The sequence below is a fragment of the Thunnus maccoyii genome, chromosome 17 (genome assembly GCF_910596095.1).
Source record: "Thunnus maccoyii chromosome 17, fThuMac1.1, whole genome shotgun sequence".
Classification (NCBI taxonomy): Eukaryota; Metazoa; Chordata; class Actinopteri; order Scombriformes; family Scombridae; genus Thunnus; species Thunnus maccoyii.
The window spans coordinates 21,609,260-21,623,466 of NC_056549.1; the positions used below are offsets into that span (position 1 = coordinate 21,609,260).

General features: G+C 37.6%; 1 protein-coding gene across 1 annotated transcript; it reads left to right on the forward strand.

Moving 5' to 3' along the window:
• The first annotated feature begins 1,031 nt into the window (after nt 1-1,031).
• On the forward strand, nt 1,032-14,179 carry rars2 (arginyl-tRNA synthetase 2, mitochondrial). The gene is made up of 20 exons (XM_042389493.1): nt 1,032-1,219; nt 1,381-1,454; nt 1,564-1,666; nt 2,831-2,914; nt 3,000-3,100; nt 3,203-3,258; nt 3,335-3,418; nt 3,524-3,600; nt 4,613-4,771; nt 6,313-6,419; nt 7,282-7,377; nt 7,626-7,686; nt 8,620-8,696; nt 9,532-9,656; nt 10,649-10,716; nt 10,870-10,979; nt 11,768-11,863; nt 12,019-12,093; nt 12,279-12,342; nt 13,987-14,179. Exons 1-20 carry the CDS (start codon nt 1,184-1,186, stop codon nt 14,071-14,073), a joined length of 1,740 nt encoding a protein of 579 aa, XP_042245427.1. The 5' UTR covers nt 1,032-1,183; the 3' UTR covers nt 14,074-14,179.
• Nucleotides 14,180-14,207: the final 28 nt, after the last annotated feature.

Here is a 14,207-nt window from a genome sequence, read left to right on the forward strand (position 1 = left end):
TGCCTTTTCCCTCCAGCTGACAAATACCTGAGAAATGAATGTACCGCTAGCACCTGCTGACCCACCAATCACCATATTGGACCAAAAGACTGTGTTAGCTGTCTCATTCATACATGTATAGCACACACTGCCAGTTTTGTGACTCCAGCATTATTATTTTTTAACTTTGATTAATTGCTTTATATTCTAATAGAAAATAGAAAGATGCTGCATAATAAACAACTTACAGCTTTTTCAGGGCCCCAAAACCCAAGGAGTCTCAGCCACTTGTGTTATTTATCCTGTTGTTAAAGGACAGGTTCACAATTTTTCAAGTGTGTCTTAAAACAACAGTCAGGTGTCCATGTAAACACTGAAAGAGGTTTTCTTGCTGTAATCATTCCTCCTGTTCATACTGGTGATTCAAAGATCCTCTTCAAATGTGCTTTCAATGTAAATGATGGGGGCCAAAATCCATAGTGTGTCCACACAATCATTTTGTGTCCAAAAATGCATTTAAAAGTTGATGTGAAGCTTATATGAGGCTTCAGCAGTCTCAGTTCGTCACATCAAGTGGATATCTGCCACATTTACAGTCTTTTTTGCATCAAAATCCCTCTGTGTTTCTTTGGACAGTGTTTCCCTGTTGAGCTGTGGTGGAAGTATAGTAACAAAAACAGGAACTTTGGCACTAAAAAGACTGTAATATTGAAAGATATCTACTTGATTTGATTTGACTCATTTGGATGCTGAAGCTTCATATTAGCTTCAGATAAACTTTTACATACATTTTTGCACAGAGGGAGGCTTGTGGATGGTGCCCATCACTTACACTGTAAGTGCATTATGAAGGGATCTTCTAATGGTCAGTATAAACAGGAGGAATGATTACAGCATTTCAATGTTAATTTGGTCTCCTGACTGTTGTTTTAAGACAAGACTTGAAAAAATTGTGAACCTGTCCTTAAAGTGTCCGGATGGAGGAAATCTACCGACTGTCGGGAGCAGCGGAGAAAATAATCGAACACACCTTTTCTATTGTCTGACGTCGTTGGAAAGCGAAGCCTGTGATTGGACGAGCTGAGAGGAAGCGGTGGAAGTCCAGTTAGCTACAGTGTCAATGTGAATGTGAACGCATAATGTGCAGAATTATCTAATTTTACATTAATGTTATAATTAAATTGTGTTCGCACGCGCAGGAAACATGGCGTGTTTCTTTAGAAGAAGAATAGCAGCGAAGGTAATGAAGCAAGAAGTCTTAAAAATGGCTGCTAATGTTAAACTTTGAAGCATGCTTTGACCCTGGAGCAAATCAAAATAAGAGAGGCAGGACTGTATTCAGCTTTATTCAGGCTTACTTACCTCATATAAATGTGTACTGAAATGTGTTTTGTTGTGCAGCTGGGCAGGACGCTGCAGCAGTCTGAGGAAGCCTTCATACCAGCTCTGTCAGCAGCACCTGTCTTTAAGAAACAGTTGAGTGTGTTTGTGTTACTCATATTAATTCTGTCAGTGTTGTGTTTAATGAGATGCTCCACCCCTGCCTGACCTTTAAGCCCTTTTTTTCCTAATTGTTCTCCTCAGGCAAACTGCTGACTTCAAACTGTCGCTCAGCACGTTACGAGTCAGTGGCATTTTACCATCCAGTGGAGACATCCAGCTGCAAACAGAAGACTTGGCCACTCGGGTATGATTAAAGGCTATAACAAATATACTATGTTTGCAAATTTTGTCCTGTTGTCACATTGTTCAAAAGTCTCTCAAACTTTATTTCATCTGGAAGCAAAATCACTGAAAAGGTATAATAATCCAATAGTACTTTTGTGTAGTTTTGGGACTATTTTCAGTGATTTAAGTTTGGCTGCTTATCTTAGAGTAAGGGAAATGTAAATGCAACAGCATTCAATGATATTTTAGGCAATAAAGTCCTCTTGGGAAGTTCCTTTCCTGTTAGGAGGATATATTAGCACACAAAGCAAGGTCCATAAAGAAATGTTTTTCCTATTTTTTGCATTATATTTTTAGTGAAAGAGAGTTAAATACATGAAGAGCAATTCCACAAAGAAAACGCTTCCCTGTTCTCTTTCTAAAGAAGCCCTCTCCAAATTGCTTGTTTTGACTGACCAACAGTCCAAACTCCAAACATAATCAGATTTACTAGGACAAAGAAAAGAAAAGCTGCGTATCGTCACATTTGAGAAGCTAAAACAAGGAAATATTTTATATATTTTGCTTGAAAACTAACTGAATTCATCAGTTAACAAAATAGTTAAATAAACAAATTTGTAGGGAGCAAACAACTAATCTATGAATCAAGAGACCAGTCAGTACTGAAAATAAAGACAAAGTGCTGCTTCAAGAGATATTTTTCTGAGTTTGGTGTGGAAGAACTTGACTGGCCCGCAAAGAGCTGTGATCTCAACCCCATCAAACACCTTCAGGATGAACTGAAACACAGACTGTGAGTCATCATATCACCCAACATCAGTGTGACCTCATGACGATTTTGTGTCTGAATGAGAGCAAATATCTGCAGCCAGGTTTCAAAATCTTGTGGAAAGCCTGGAACCAGAAGAGTAGAGGGTCTTAGACCAGTAGATTACTGATTTTTACAGATTAGATGGGCAGCAGTCACTGTATATAGACTATGTTTGGTTGTCTATATAAATTGTATATTTCAGTTCAGTTCAGTGCAAGCAAGTTTGCAAATTTATAAATACACACACACATATTGTGTAGATGCTCTATATATTTAATATTATCCTGAATTTAAACACACACATGGCTTGTAAAATTTGACCCATAACATAAAACATTGTTTTTGATTTGTAGTCCATTTTTTATTTTCCAGTTGAAGCAGGACAGTGTGGTGGAAGACATATCTGCTGGATGTGGAGTGATCAACTTCAGAGTTAATCGCACACTTCTTGCACAGGTTTGTTTTTTCTTTCACAGTGATGAAAACAATAGTTTCAACTGCTTTTGCTGTTGTAATCATTTGTTTCCTATGTCTGCTCCAGAAAATATTGGAGCCATTTGGAAACGGAGAGGATGACAAATTTGGGTTAAATAGTGAACTTTTTAATAACCTCAAGAGAGGAACAACGTTAGTGGAGTACAGGTATGTTTGACAAGTGTTTGTATATATTCTTAAACACTGCATGAAAGATCTTACCCTTTATAAATTGTTATCAGACATGATTAATGTGTTTATACGTTGCAGCTCTCCAAATATCGCCAAAAAATTTCATGCTGGACACTTGCGATCTACAATTATTGGTGAGTTTTGGCTTTGACTTTAAATTGGTGATAAATTCACATCATCTGGACTAAAAAATGTCAACTCTGTCTCCAGGTAACTTCATTGCTAACCTAAAACAGACCCTAGGAAACAATGTTATTCGTATGAACTACCTCGGTGACTGGGGTATGCAGTTCGGTGAGTGAATAATGGAAACATGTTATTGTGTAAAATATTCAAATCTGGTTTCATAAAATTTAGGGATTTTTTTTTTGTCTTTTTCTTTCCTTTTTGGGGTCTCAGGTTTGCTGGGAGCTGGATTCAGTCAGTTTGGATCTCAGGAGAAGTTGAAACAGAATCCCTTACAGCATTTGTTTGAGGTGAGTTTGCCTGTTTGGACAAAGAAAGATAGACAGCCACCAACTCTAACCACAGCGAGCTGTGATGAGGTGAACCGCCATCTCAACCATCAACAATTTCATTCATTGAGTTAAGAGTTTTGGTGGTTCAAGGTATAAATGCTGTAAAATGTCTAAGGACCAGTTCATTGGAAGTAACAGGTGTACTTCTCCTGCATTGGGTGCTCTCAGAAATAAACAGCAATGTGTGTATCCTCCAAAATACTATATGAAAAGTGCCATAAATGCTTCAGATCATACTATAGACAGTTTGTCAACTGCAATGCTGCCTATGTAATTTATATGTTAACCTGCCTTTGTTCAAACATGTATGTTGATCAAACAAATAGAAAACTTTGAATTTCAGAGCACAAAACTGCAAAAAGAACCAAAAACACAGAGCATGCTGTGGCTTAACACCATATGGAAGCGAACAATGATTGATCTTCCACTTTGCTGTTTGTTGGCCTTGAACAGATGTCACTGATTTGTGGTGGAGACCTCTGGAAATTTCTGTCTCAAAGAGAAATGTTGTGGATTGGCAATGGTCCCACATGGTTTAAATGACTCTTTTTTTTTTAACATTTTTTGTAATGTTATGTTTATGTCTTTTCGAAACTGTTACTTCGGGGCATTGCATTATGGTTAATGGGATATCATTATCAGTGTGGAACTTGTGTTTTTGTGTCTGTGTATGTGTCTTTTTTAATTCTTTTACATTTTTTAATTGAAATTGTTTTGTGGTGATTGGTGATCACATGATGTATCCTTTAAAAACTTACTGCTGTTATAGATGCTCTGATGAAGGCTTCATGCTGCAAAGGCGTCTGCAGATTTGTCAGCTTAAATTTGCCCAAAAGATCAACACATCAGGGGATAATTTTGCTGTTTTTCCCCTGGAGTGCCTCCTTTTCTGGCTATGCTTTGCGGAAATACAAACATTACTGTGGCAGTATGTGGTGTACAGTATATTTCATATGTTTGTGTCTTGCAGGTTTATGTTCAAGTGAACAAGGAGGCAGAACACAATGAGGATATGAGGCTGGCTGCCAGAGACTTCTTTAGACAGCTGGAACAACATGAGAGCCAGGCAGTGTCGTTATGGCAACAGTTCAGGGAGATCACCGTAGACGAGTATCAACACATTTACAAGGTACAGCCAGTAGGACTGAGCAGCATGACAGAATGACCAGGGGTGTATTTCAGAAAGCAGGTTAAGTGAAAACTCTGAGTTTGTTCACCCTGAGATGAGGGAGATGTTTTCAGTTCCAGAAAGAGAGGTAACTTAAACTCTGGGTCAGTTACCACGGTAACTGACTCTGTGAACCTAACCTCCTCGCAGGCAGGTTATCTTCAACAAACCCTGAGTTTCTGTCTGTCTCCTCCCTCCTGCAGAGCCAGACACGCTGTTTCATTTCCTCATTCATTCAGTCCGTATCAAAGTGCGTATCGAAGCGCGTTCATTAGTGGAGGTTTACTGTCTGTCAGAATCAAAATCCTGGTTGTTACACAAGGACTATTTAAAGTTATCGCTTTAATGCACATCAGTCATTTCTTTGAACAGCGGTTTTTGCCTTCACATTCAAATATCAGCGTGAATTCAGCCTCAGCTCAGAATAAAACCTCTGCATGTCCTTCTGTTATAACACTGTGTCAGTTTGTTAGAGCAGCTCCTGCACTGAAATCTTTATTGCACATAATGTGTCATCTCAGTTTAAAATTTAAAAAATCGGTATGAAGCTTTAGACATATAACATCAATAATAATTATCTCTGTCACTCGTGATGTGATTGGTCGCACTGATGGAACATCATTCCCATAATATTGGAGATTATATGTTAATATTTGTGCAGCTGCAGAATGTAGTTTGTAGTCTTGAGATGTTTTAACAGCATTTCAGTGACAATGTTTAAATTTACTACGTTTGTTGAAGTAGTTGAAATAAAGTCACTGAATGCTGTTGAGCCGAGATACAAACAGATGTTTAAAAATTTACTGTTTTAACCTCGTCGCCTTTTCAAGTGCAAATCACCAAACACAATATTACTGGATCAGATTGTGAACTTACAGTCATGTCTCTATGTCTTATCTGTTTGATTTATATATTTTTTAAACCTTCAACTATATGTTTTTCATCTTCAGTTGCCTCCCATCAGATTGAAGCTGAATAAATATATTTAAATGTGATGTAGCTGCAGCCTGATACACAGTCAGATTCCACTTTATCATCAATTAAGTAAACATAAGTCTTGTAAATGATTAATTAAACACTGAATAAAACGTTATTGTGTTAACTTAATGACACTTTTTTAAAGATAAATATGCACAGTCCACACACACATGCATTAATGTTTCTATGTCCACTGGATTAAAATGGAGCCTCTGCCTTTTATTTACCTGTTGCCATGGTGAATCGTAGTATCAGAGCACCATTGATGATGATCCACCACACAAGCTTAACCCAGAGTGAACATACTCAACTCAACAGTTGATTGAATGATCTCTGATCAGCTGTTCTCGAACCAAAAACTCAGAGTTTTTCATCTCAGCGTTCATCAACTCACAGTTCAGAGTTTGGCTCAGAGTTTGTTAAACCTGCTTTCTGGAACAGACTCCAGTACACTCCATGGTCACAAGTTTAAACTCTGAAATGTACACATGCATGATATTTAATTTCATATCTTTCATTGTCAGCGGTTAGGGATCCACTTTGATATTTACTCCGGGGAGTCCTTTCACCAAGACCAAGCCCAGGAGGTGGTGCATCAGCTGCAGAGCCGAGGCCTGTTGAAAACCTCTGAGTATGTGACAGTATGTGATGCCTTTGATCAGTAACGAACATAAAGTAAACATCAATGTGTTAAGAGGCTGACAGATCATGTTTTATTTACCAGGTTGCCACTAGAGTCAGACAGATCAAATAATTGTACAATATGAACTTAATGAGCAATATTAATGTTTAGTCGACTGTCATTGATTGACATCTTCTAGAAGAATAATGTTTAAAGTATCGGCAGAACCATCTGTGTTTTTGTTATTGATTTATTTTGAGAAGGCAGGTAATATAATAATATGGTTGGTTTGAAATCTTGTGTGAGAAGTGAACACTGAAGTGATTGATAAACTAACAGTGAAATGAAATAAACCAGTCAGTCTGTTATTAATGGCCAATTTGATCTTATCTCAACTAACCGCAGTACAGAAATACCAAAAATATGTCAAAGGTATTTTAGAAACTGTCATATATATGGTTTGTCCATGAGAGATCACTGACATGTTTATTTTTAAACTTCTACTGTAAGTGTCTCACTCAGTATTTATCTTGGTCACAGTTCTCAAAAAAATTGAGCAATTAAAAATGTATTAATGTAATATTGGTTGATTATATAATTGTCAGATTTTTTTTTAAATGCATACCAATATTGGGATCAGACTTAAAAATCAGTGTGGCTTCAGTATTATGATGTCCATGTGTTGTAAAATAAGAAGATTTTACTTTTTTCTATTAATTTAATGACTTTTATCGTTTTGTGAAGATCTTCATGTGGACATTATGCAGAATGAATTTAGTGAATGCTCTTTCACTGCAGTTGACATTGATGTATGATTACATGAATGAAACCCTACAGGGACTGGATTTTATAGAGGTTGTTGTGTTTACAGGAAGGGGACTGGTGTAGTGGATCTCTCTCCCACTGGAGACATGAGCAGCATCTGCACAGTGCTGCGCAGTGACGGCACAACTCTCTACATCACCAGGTAAATATAGTCACATATATGGTCATTTTGAATGAGCACGAATGTAGAATTTTAAGTCCGGCTATAAGTTATAAGTTTCCTGTAAGTTGTGCAGGCCTGGAGAAGAGGTACTGAAACAGTCCAGAGGTTGTAACGTGACTGAAATCTTAAAAAGCCCATTCTGAAAGAAAAAAATTAAGCACAGAAAATATTGAATCATCAAATGAATAATTCATAAGACGTTTAGAAATGGATTTTCTTTATTTCAGAGATATTGCTGCAGCCATTGACCGTAGAGAAAAGCACCGTTTTGACGAGATGATTTATGTGGTAAGAACGCTGGTGCACTCAAGCTCACTACATTTACCTTTTAACTGTTTCACCGCTGTATTTAAAAGACCTGAAGGAACAATTTGTGCAACTCAACACACAATACAAAACACATTCAATCATCATCAAATTGCCAGTTTCGGCAGTCATAAGTCATTAGTAGATGATGGAATTTTAATGGTGGACCTCCAGTTATCTTCAATATTACAGTTTTCTTCATTCAAATGGTGTTTTTATTACCCATTAGCCATCCATTATACTTTGATGAAGGCCTTGTGTCAGCAGATTTTTTAGTTGTAAATATTTAACAACATAATCAAGACATGAGGTGACTTCTTCACCTTTTTTCCTGCATCAGTTTTAAGGAAAACTAACACAAGTGCACCTGTTCCCTCTAAATTCAAGAGCCGTTCATGTCTTTTTGTAATGCACGCTAACTCAACAGCAATGTATTCACTTTTCATGACTATCATTTAGTGTTACAAAAGGTGATTGTCATTTCTATCCACTTTGTTCATAGCAGAAACAAATACAATACCAGTCAAAGTTTGGACACACTTTTTCATTCAAGTGAATGGGAATGCAAAACATGCAAATATCACAATAGCCACAGACAAAAATGCAAAAAGGACGACTGGATATTTTACCCACAATCTGAAAATAATTTGAATGATTTAAATGAGAGGTTGTGACGTATATGTGAGCTCTGCCAGTCTGGTTTCCCCCTTTAGACTCGCTGTTTGGCTGTTTGTGACAGTAAAACCAGTTCATCGTAGAGCACAGAGACACACACAGTGATCGTATGTTTTTCCCATTGTGTCATGATGTGTTCATCTCTTACTACTCGTTTTCTTTTACACACTATACATGCCCTTTATTGTTGCTTTTTTATCCATTTGCTGTACAGTAACTGCAGTTGTTTTTCTTTTTAAGACGGACAAAAGTCAAGCAAATCACTTCCACCAGTTGTTCCAGATCCTGCTCGCTTTGGGACATTCTTGGGCTGACAGGTAGCAGGAAAAATACCTGAACTCATCCACACACACACAATAGGTTAAATGACAAGTAAAATGGTAGCAGTGTGTTGTTTTGTAAATGACTTTTCACACTCTTGACATGGAGCTGGAAATCAAGTATGTGTGCAGTCCAATCTCACCTTGCTATCCTATCAGCTGTCTTAATAATTTTAACCAACTCTTATTGACAACAAATCTTATGTGCAGAGCCAAACCAACAATGAATTGATGTACTTACAAGTATTGTGTGTGTATCCGAAGCCTGATATATCTCAGTCCTCTGTGCCGTAGACCTCCGTTGTTGTCCAAAAACTGTTTGGGTACAGTAGTTTGTTTAGAGTAATACCAATGAGTATCAGTCTCCAGAGAGTAGTTCCTTGTACGGCCGATGCCACTGCGAGTGCGGTTCGTTTACAGACCTTTGCTAGCTTTTTGTGCGACATAACACAACTTCTTCACTTCCTTATACTAAAGTTATTTACAATGTACAATGTAGTAAGTTTCACCCAGTGCAACGGTGTGGCTCATTGATGTGTTTTTGATCGTTTTTGGACAATAATGGAGGTCTACGACACAGAGAAATAAATATATCAGGCTTTGGATGCACACGCAATACTTGTAAGTAGGATCAATTCATTGTTGGTTTGGCTCTGTGCATGTAAAAACATAAATCTCCAGCCATATCCTTTAAAAACAGCGTCAGTAAATCATCTTGGATTTTGCAATACTGTTTGGAATCATCACTCCTCTCAACAGACAGCAGTTTTAATTAGAAACATTTGTCTTCACGCTGCCTCTGGTGTAATGTGAAGTGTTGGCGCTGTTGCAGATGTCAGCACGTGCCCTTCGGCCTGGTGCAGGGCATGAAGACCAGGAGCGGTGAGGTGGTGTTTCTGGAGGATGTGTTGGACGAGGCCCGGGCCAGGATGCTACACAACATGAGCCAGTCAAAAAGTAAAGTCTGTCAAACAGGAAGTTAAGAAGTTATTTAGCATCATGGCTCAGAGCCAAAAATCTATTTGCATGTGTCCTGGTATTAAGTCTAAACTGATGCGCCGGTGCTCAAACAAATGGTATATGCAATGTAAATATTGAGATAGTGAACTGTATGTATAAAGGTATTACTGTAAAGGTGCTACATGAAGCATTTTGACATCAATAATCATCATTATAGTAACTTTGGCACAGTAATATAGGAATGACACTGACATTTTCTACACTGCATTTTAGTGTCTCTCAGTCTTATTGGTGGTTACAGCTGCTCAAAAATTGACTCAAAGCGATTTCTGTCGATTGATTAATCGACTAACTGTTGTAGCTCTGAGCTGCTCACAGATGAAAATGAAAACTAATTGTTGACGGTGGTGAAACACCTTCAGAAACACATCAGAAAACAAAATATGGTGGTTACATTTTTGGAAAAACATTTTGCTGACTCTTTGTTAGTTTTTTAGCATTTTTAAGTCCCAGGTCGATTGATTGATATCCCATGGTGGAGTTTTTTTACCATTTCATGTTAGCATAAAACTGTTAAGTATGTTGATTTCTTGTATAATAGCTGCAAAAACAGTTAACTGTAATATAAACTGTAGTATAGTATATACTGTATGTTAGTATGCAGTACAGAACTGGGACACAGACTTAATTTTGACAAAAACAACACCTCCAGCTGAACATGGATACTCCCAGTTGTCTCAACTACAGTGTAATTCAAGATAATAATATTTTTTGTTCATTATATCAGGATAATTTTGGTAACGGCTCATAAGAAATTCCTGTAACCAGGATATTGACTGACAAGATCACTGTTGTAAAGAGAACAAATGCATGAATGCAAATCAAAATAAGTTGGCACCAACATTACACAGTTCATCTCTTCTATGCATGATGGTGCAAAGGAAAGGACCTATTGTGGGATTAATGAACTCATATTTTACACTTTACAGCAACAAAGGAAATGGACAACCCCGAGGACACAGCAGAGAAAGTGGGAATCAGTGCACTAATAGTCCAGGTGAATTATTACAACAAAACAACAGATTTAAACTCTACCTTTGCTCTTCAGTCAAATATTCATCTACAACCCGCCTCATTTCTTGGTTTGTCTGCACAATGCCATGGGAGATTTGAAGCTCCTTCATCATGTCTTTCATTGACTTTGTTTCAGGACTTCAAAGGTCCCCTGCAGTCGGACTATAAGTTCGACTGGGACCGGATGCTGCAGGCTCAGGGAGACACAGGCGTCTTCCTCCAGTACACACACGCTCGACTCTGCAGGTCGGTATTCATCAGCCACTTAAAATAATGAAACATGATAGTAGGAATTCCAGTAGTAGACTATTTTCTTTACTGATTAATCTGCTGATAATTTTTGATTAATTGTTTAGTCCATAAAATGTCAGAAAACAGTGGAAAATATACTTTCACCAGTGCTCAATCTCACATCTTCAAATGTGTCGTTCAAGTATTTGACTAATTAACTAATGCTCACTTCAATGTGTTAAGTCAACTGTTGCAAGACGATAATTAGGATTTAACAATTTCCTGCATCAGTCCTGGATCTCAGTGGTGGAGATTCTTTGTTTAATTAAAAAGTAGCAATACCATGTAAGTTAAAAGTACAAAGGTCTAAGTAAAAGTAAAAATACTAATAACCACTTCTTAGTCTTAGATTATTATATATATTGGAATTTTACATGTAAACAGCATTTTAATGTTGTAGATGGTCCAGGTAGAGCTATTTTAACCACTTTAATCATATGTTTTGCCTGTCAAATCTGAATCTTCAAAGCAACAAGAAACTACAGTGCCTCAGAGGTGTACCTAAATACAGTGCTTCAGTCCTGTACCACTACGAATAAGAGTCTGCAGGTTTTTATTTCTAACACCAGCTGATTTCAGTTATCAGGTCTTAGTGTTATTGTTTTAGTTTTTGTTTGCATTTAAATCAAACTTAATCAGCTGATAATTCTCACTCGCTCCTGCTGGGACTTTGTCTGTGTTAAGGATAAAAGAGGCACTAAAGAAAAGATATTAGTCTATAAATATCTTTACTGTTACTGCAGTTTAATGCGGAGGAATGAAGGCATCGAGGCAGTTACGTTCAATCCATCACTTCTACTTGAGCAGACGAGTGTCAGTATTCTGCAGCACCTCCTTCGGTAAGTAAACTGCCCTTTTTAAAACCTGTTATCTTCCAGTTTTTCTGCCTGTTATCATGCCATGTGTGAGACAAGAAGAGCTGTCACACTCTGCCAGTGTTGTGTCAACATCTGCTCCGTATCTTTCAAGAAAACACACTCTTCTTTGTTTGTAGCTATGATGAGGTGTTGTACCAGTCGGCCCAGGATCTGCAACCGAAACATCTCGTCAACTTTTTATTGAAGCTGTGGTAAGGATCAGGGTGTTTGTCTTGGGAGGCTGGGCATTGTGCAGGCAACGCAATATTTAGCTGCTTCTTTACAACCAGTGGAGCTTTAATGATGTCTACATGTCTACAGGCTTTTTGCTTGTAGACATGATAATTAAACTGTGTACTCAAGGGTGCTCATATTCTTCCTCTCCAATATTTTCCAGCCACCTGATCGCCTCAGCACACCGAGAGCTGCCAGTAAGAGGAAGTCCTCAGGATGTTGCACAGGTAGGAAAAACTCCTCTATGTTTTTTTTTTCTTTTAAAAATGCATTACAGCAGATTTTGAGGTGATTGATGTAATGCTTTACAATCAGTAGATCATTGCTACACTAAAAATAGCAGTCAACCCAACCGGTCAAAGCAGATGGCCGCCCACCAAGAGCCCGGTTCTGCTTGAGGTTTCTACCCGTTAAAGGGGAGTTTTTCCTTACCGCTGTCGCCAAGTGCTGCTCATGGGGGAATTGTTGGGTCTCTGTAAATTAAAGAGTACGGTCTAGACCTGCTCTATGTGAAAAGCTCCCTGAGATGACTTTTGTTGTGATTTGGCGCTATATAAATAAAAATTGATTGATTGATTGATTGATTAAATATATTAGTATAATTACCAAAAACAGACATAATCATCAGTCTGTATACACAGTTGTTACTTTTGCAATGAATTTAACATTTTGTGCCACAGGTTTGCACTGCTTTACAGCATATATAGACATTGCGCCTCATGCAAGAACATTTTCGTATTCTATCTCCTAAAACTCGTATTTTTTCTGAGGTTTGCTCGATCAAGTCGGATTCAACAAACTCTCTTAATTGCCCGAACTTGTAAATTATGTGTCTGCTTTCAGAAATCAGCAGAGTGGCAGTAGTAAGGGACCCAAAACAATTAGAAAATATTAATCTAGCTGCCAATGATGTGTCATCACAGCAGTGTTATACTGAGACATTAAGTTAAATGCTAAAATATGTCTTTCTAAAGCGAGGCAGTCAAGGATTGTGACCTTCACAGAGATATTAGAAAAGAGAATATTATAGCCTACAGCAGTTAATGTTACACTGTCAGCTGCAACAGAGGACTGATGCTGGACAGAGACCTGCAGCTGTCAGAGTGACAGAAATTATCTACCAACTACTGAAATGTAGAAGTTGCTGCGGCAAAATATGACAATAAAATCTAAAAACCATCTCTGTAAATTGGCAGACATGATGATGATAATATGGTGAACGGTACATTAATTTTGCATTGTTTGTTTTAGTTATATGCATATATCTTGTTTTAGTTGATTTCGGTATCATATTTAAACTCTAAATTCATCCAGATTAAGAAATTATAATTCTAAATCAGTGTTTTTCCCCTGTGAGGAAAGGCAGAGATTATCTGTTCATGACTTGTATGACGGGTCTGGACTCGTAAATTTAGTTTAATCCTTAGAGAAAATTCTAAGTATGATATAATTGATGAATGCCATAAATTATCTCAAATCGCTCATTTGTGCCTCTTGATCTTGTATGGACAAATCTGTACGATATACTGAAATATACAATGTAATACAAAGTCAAGAGATTGTGATATGTAACGCAACAACCTAGTGAAGCTCTGTAAATTGAGCCACCTTCCCATGCATGCATGTTTTTAATAGTTTTTGGACAACAATGAAGTTCTACAGCAGAGGAATATGATATATCAAGCTTTGAATACACACAGAATACTTTACTTTGGATCTATCGCCAGCCATATCCTTCAATGAATTAGTTAATTGTTAATCAGCCTGAACATAATCAGTAGATGAGTGTGTTAAACTAATGTGGTTGACTGTTCATGAACTTACAACAATTGAAAAAGCAGCAAAAGTGTCAATTTTCTAAATGTCAACAGGCAAGGTTACGACTGTTCAGTGGAGCCTGCTCAGTCCTGGCCAATGGGATGAGGATCCTCGGCATCACACCGGTTCATAAGATGTGAAAGTTACCAAAAGTCTGTCAATACGTGTGTTATTTCACTGATGTTGTTACCATATTGCTGCAGATCATTTGTATTGTAAATAAAGAGCCTTACATTTTAAAAGATACTATCATGCACAGAAGCATCATTACCAT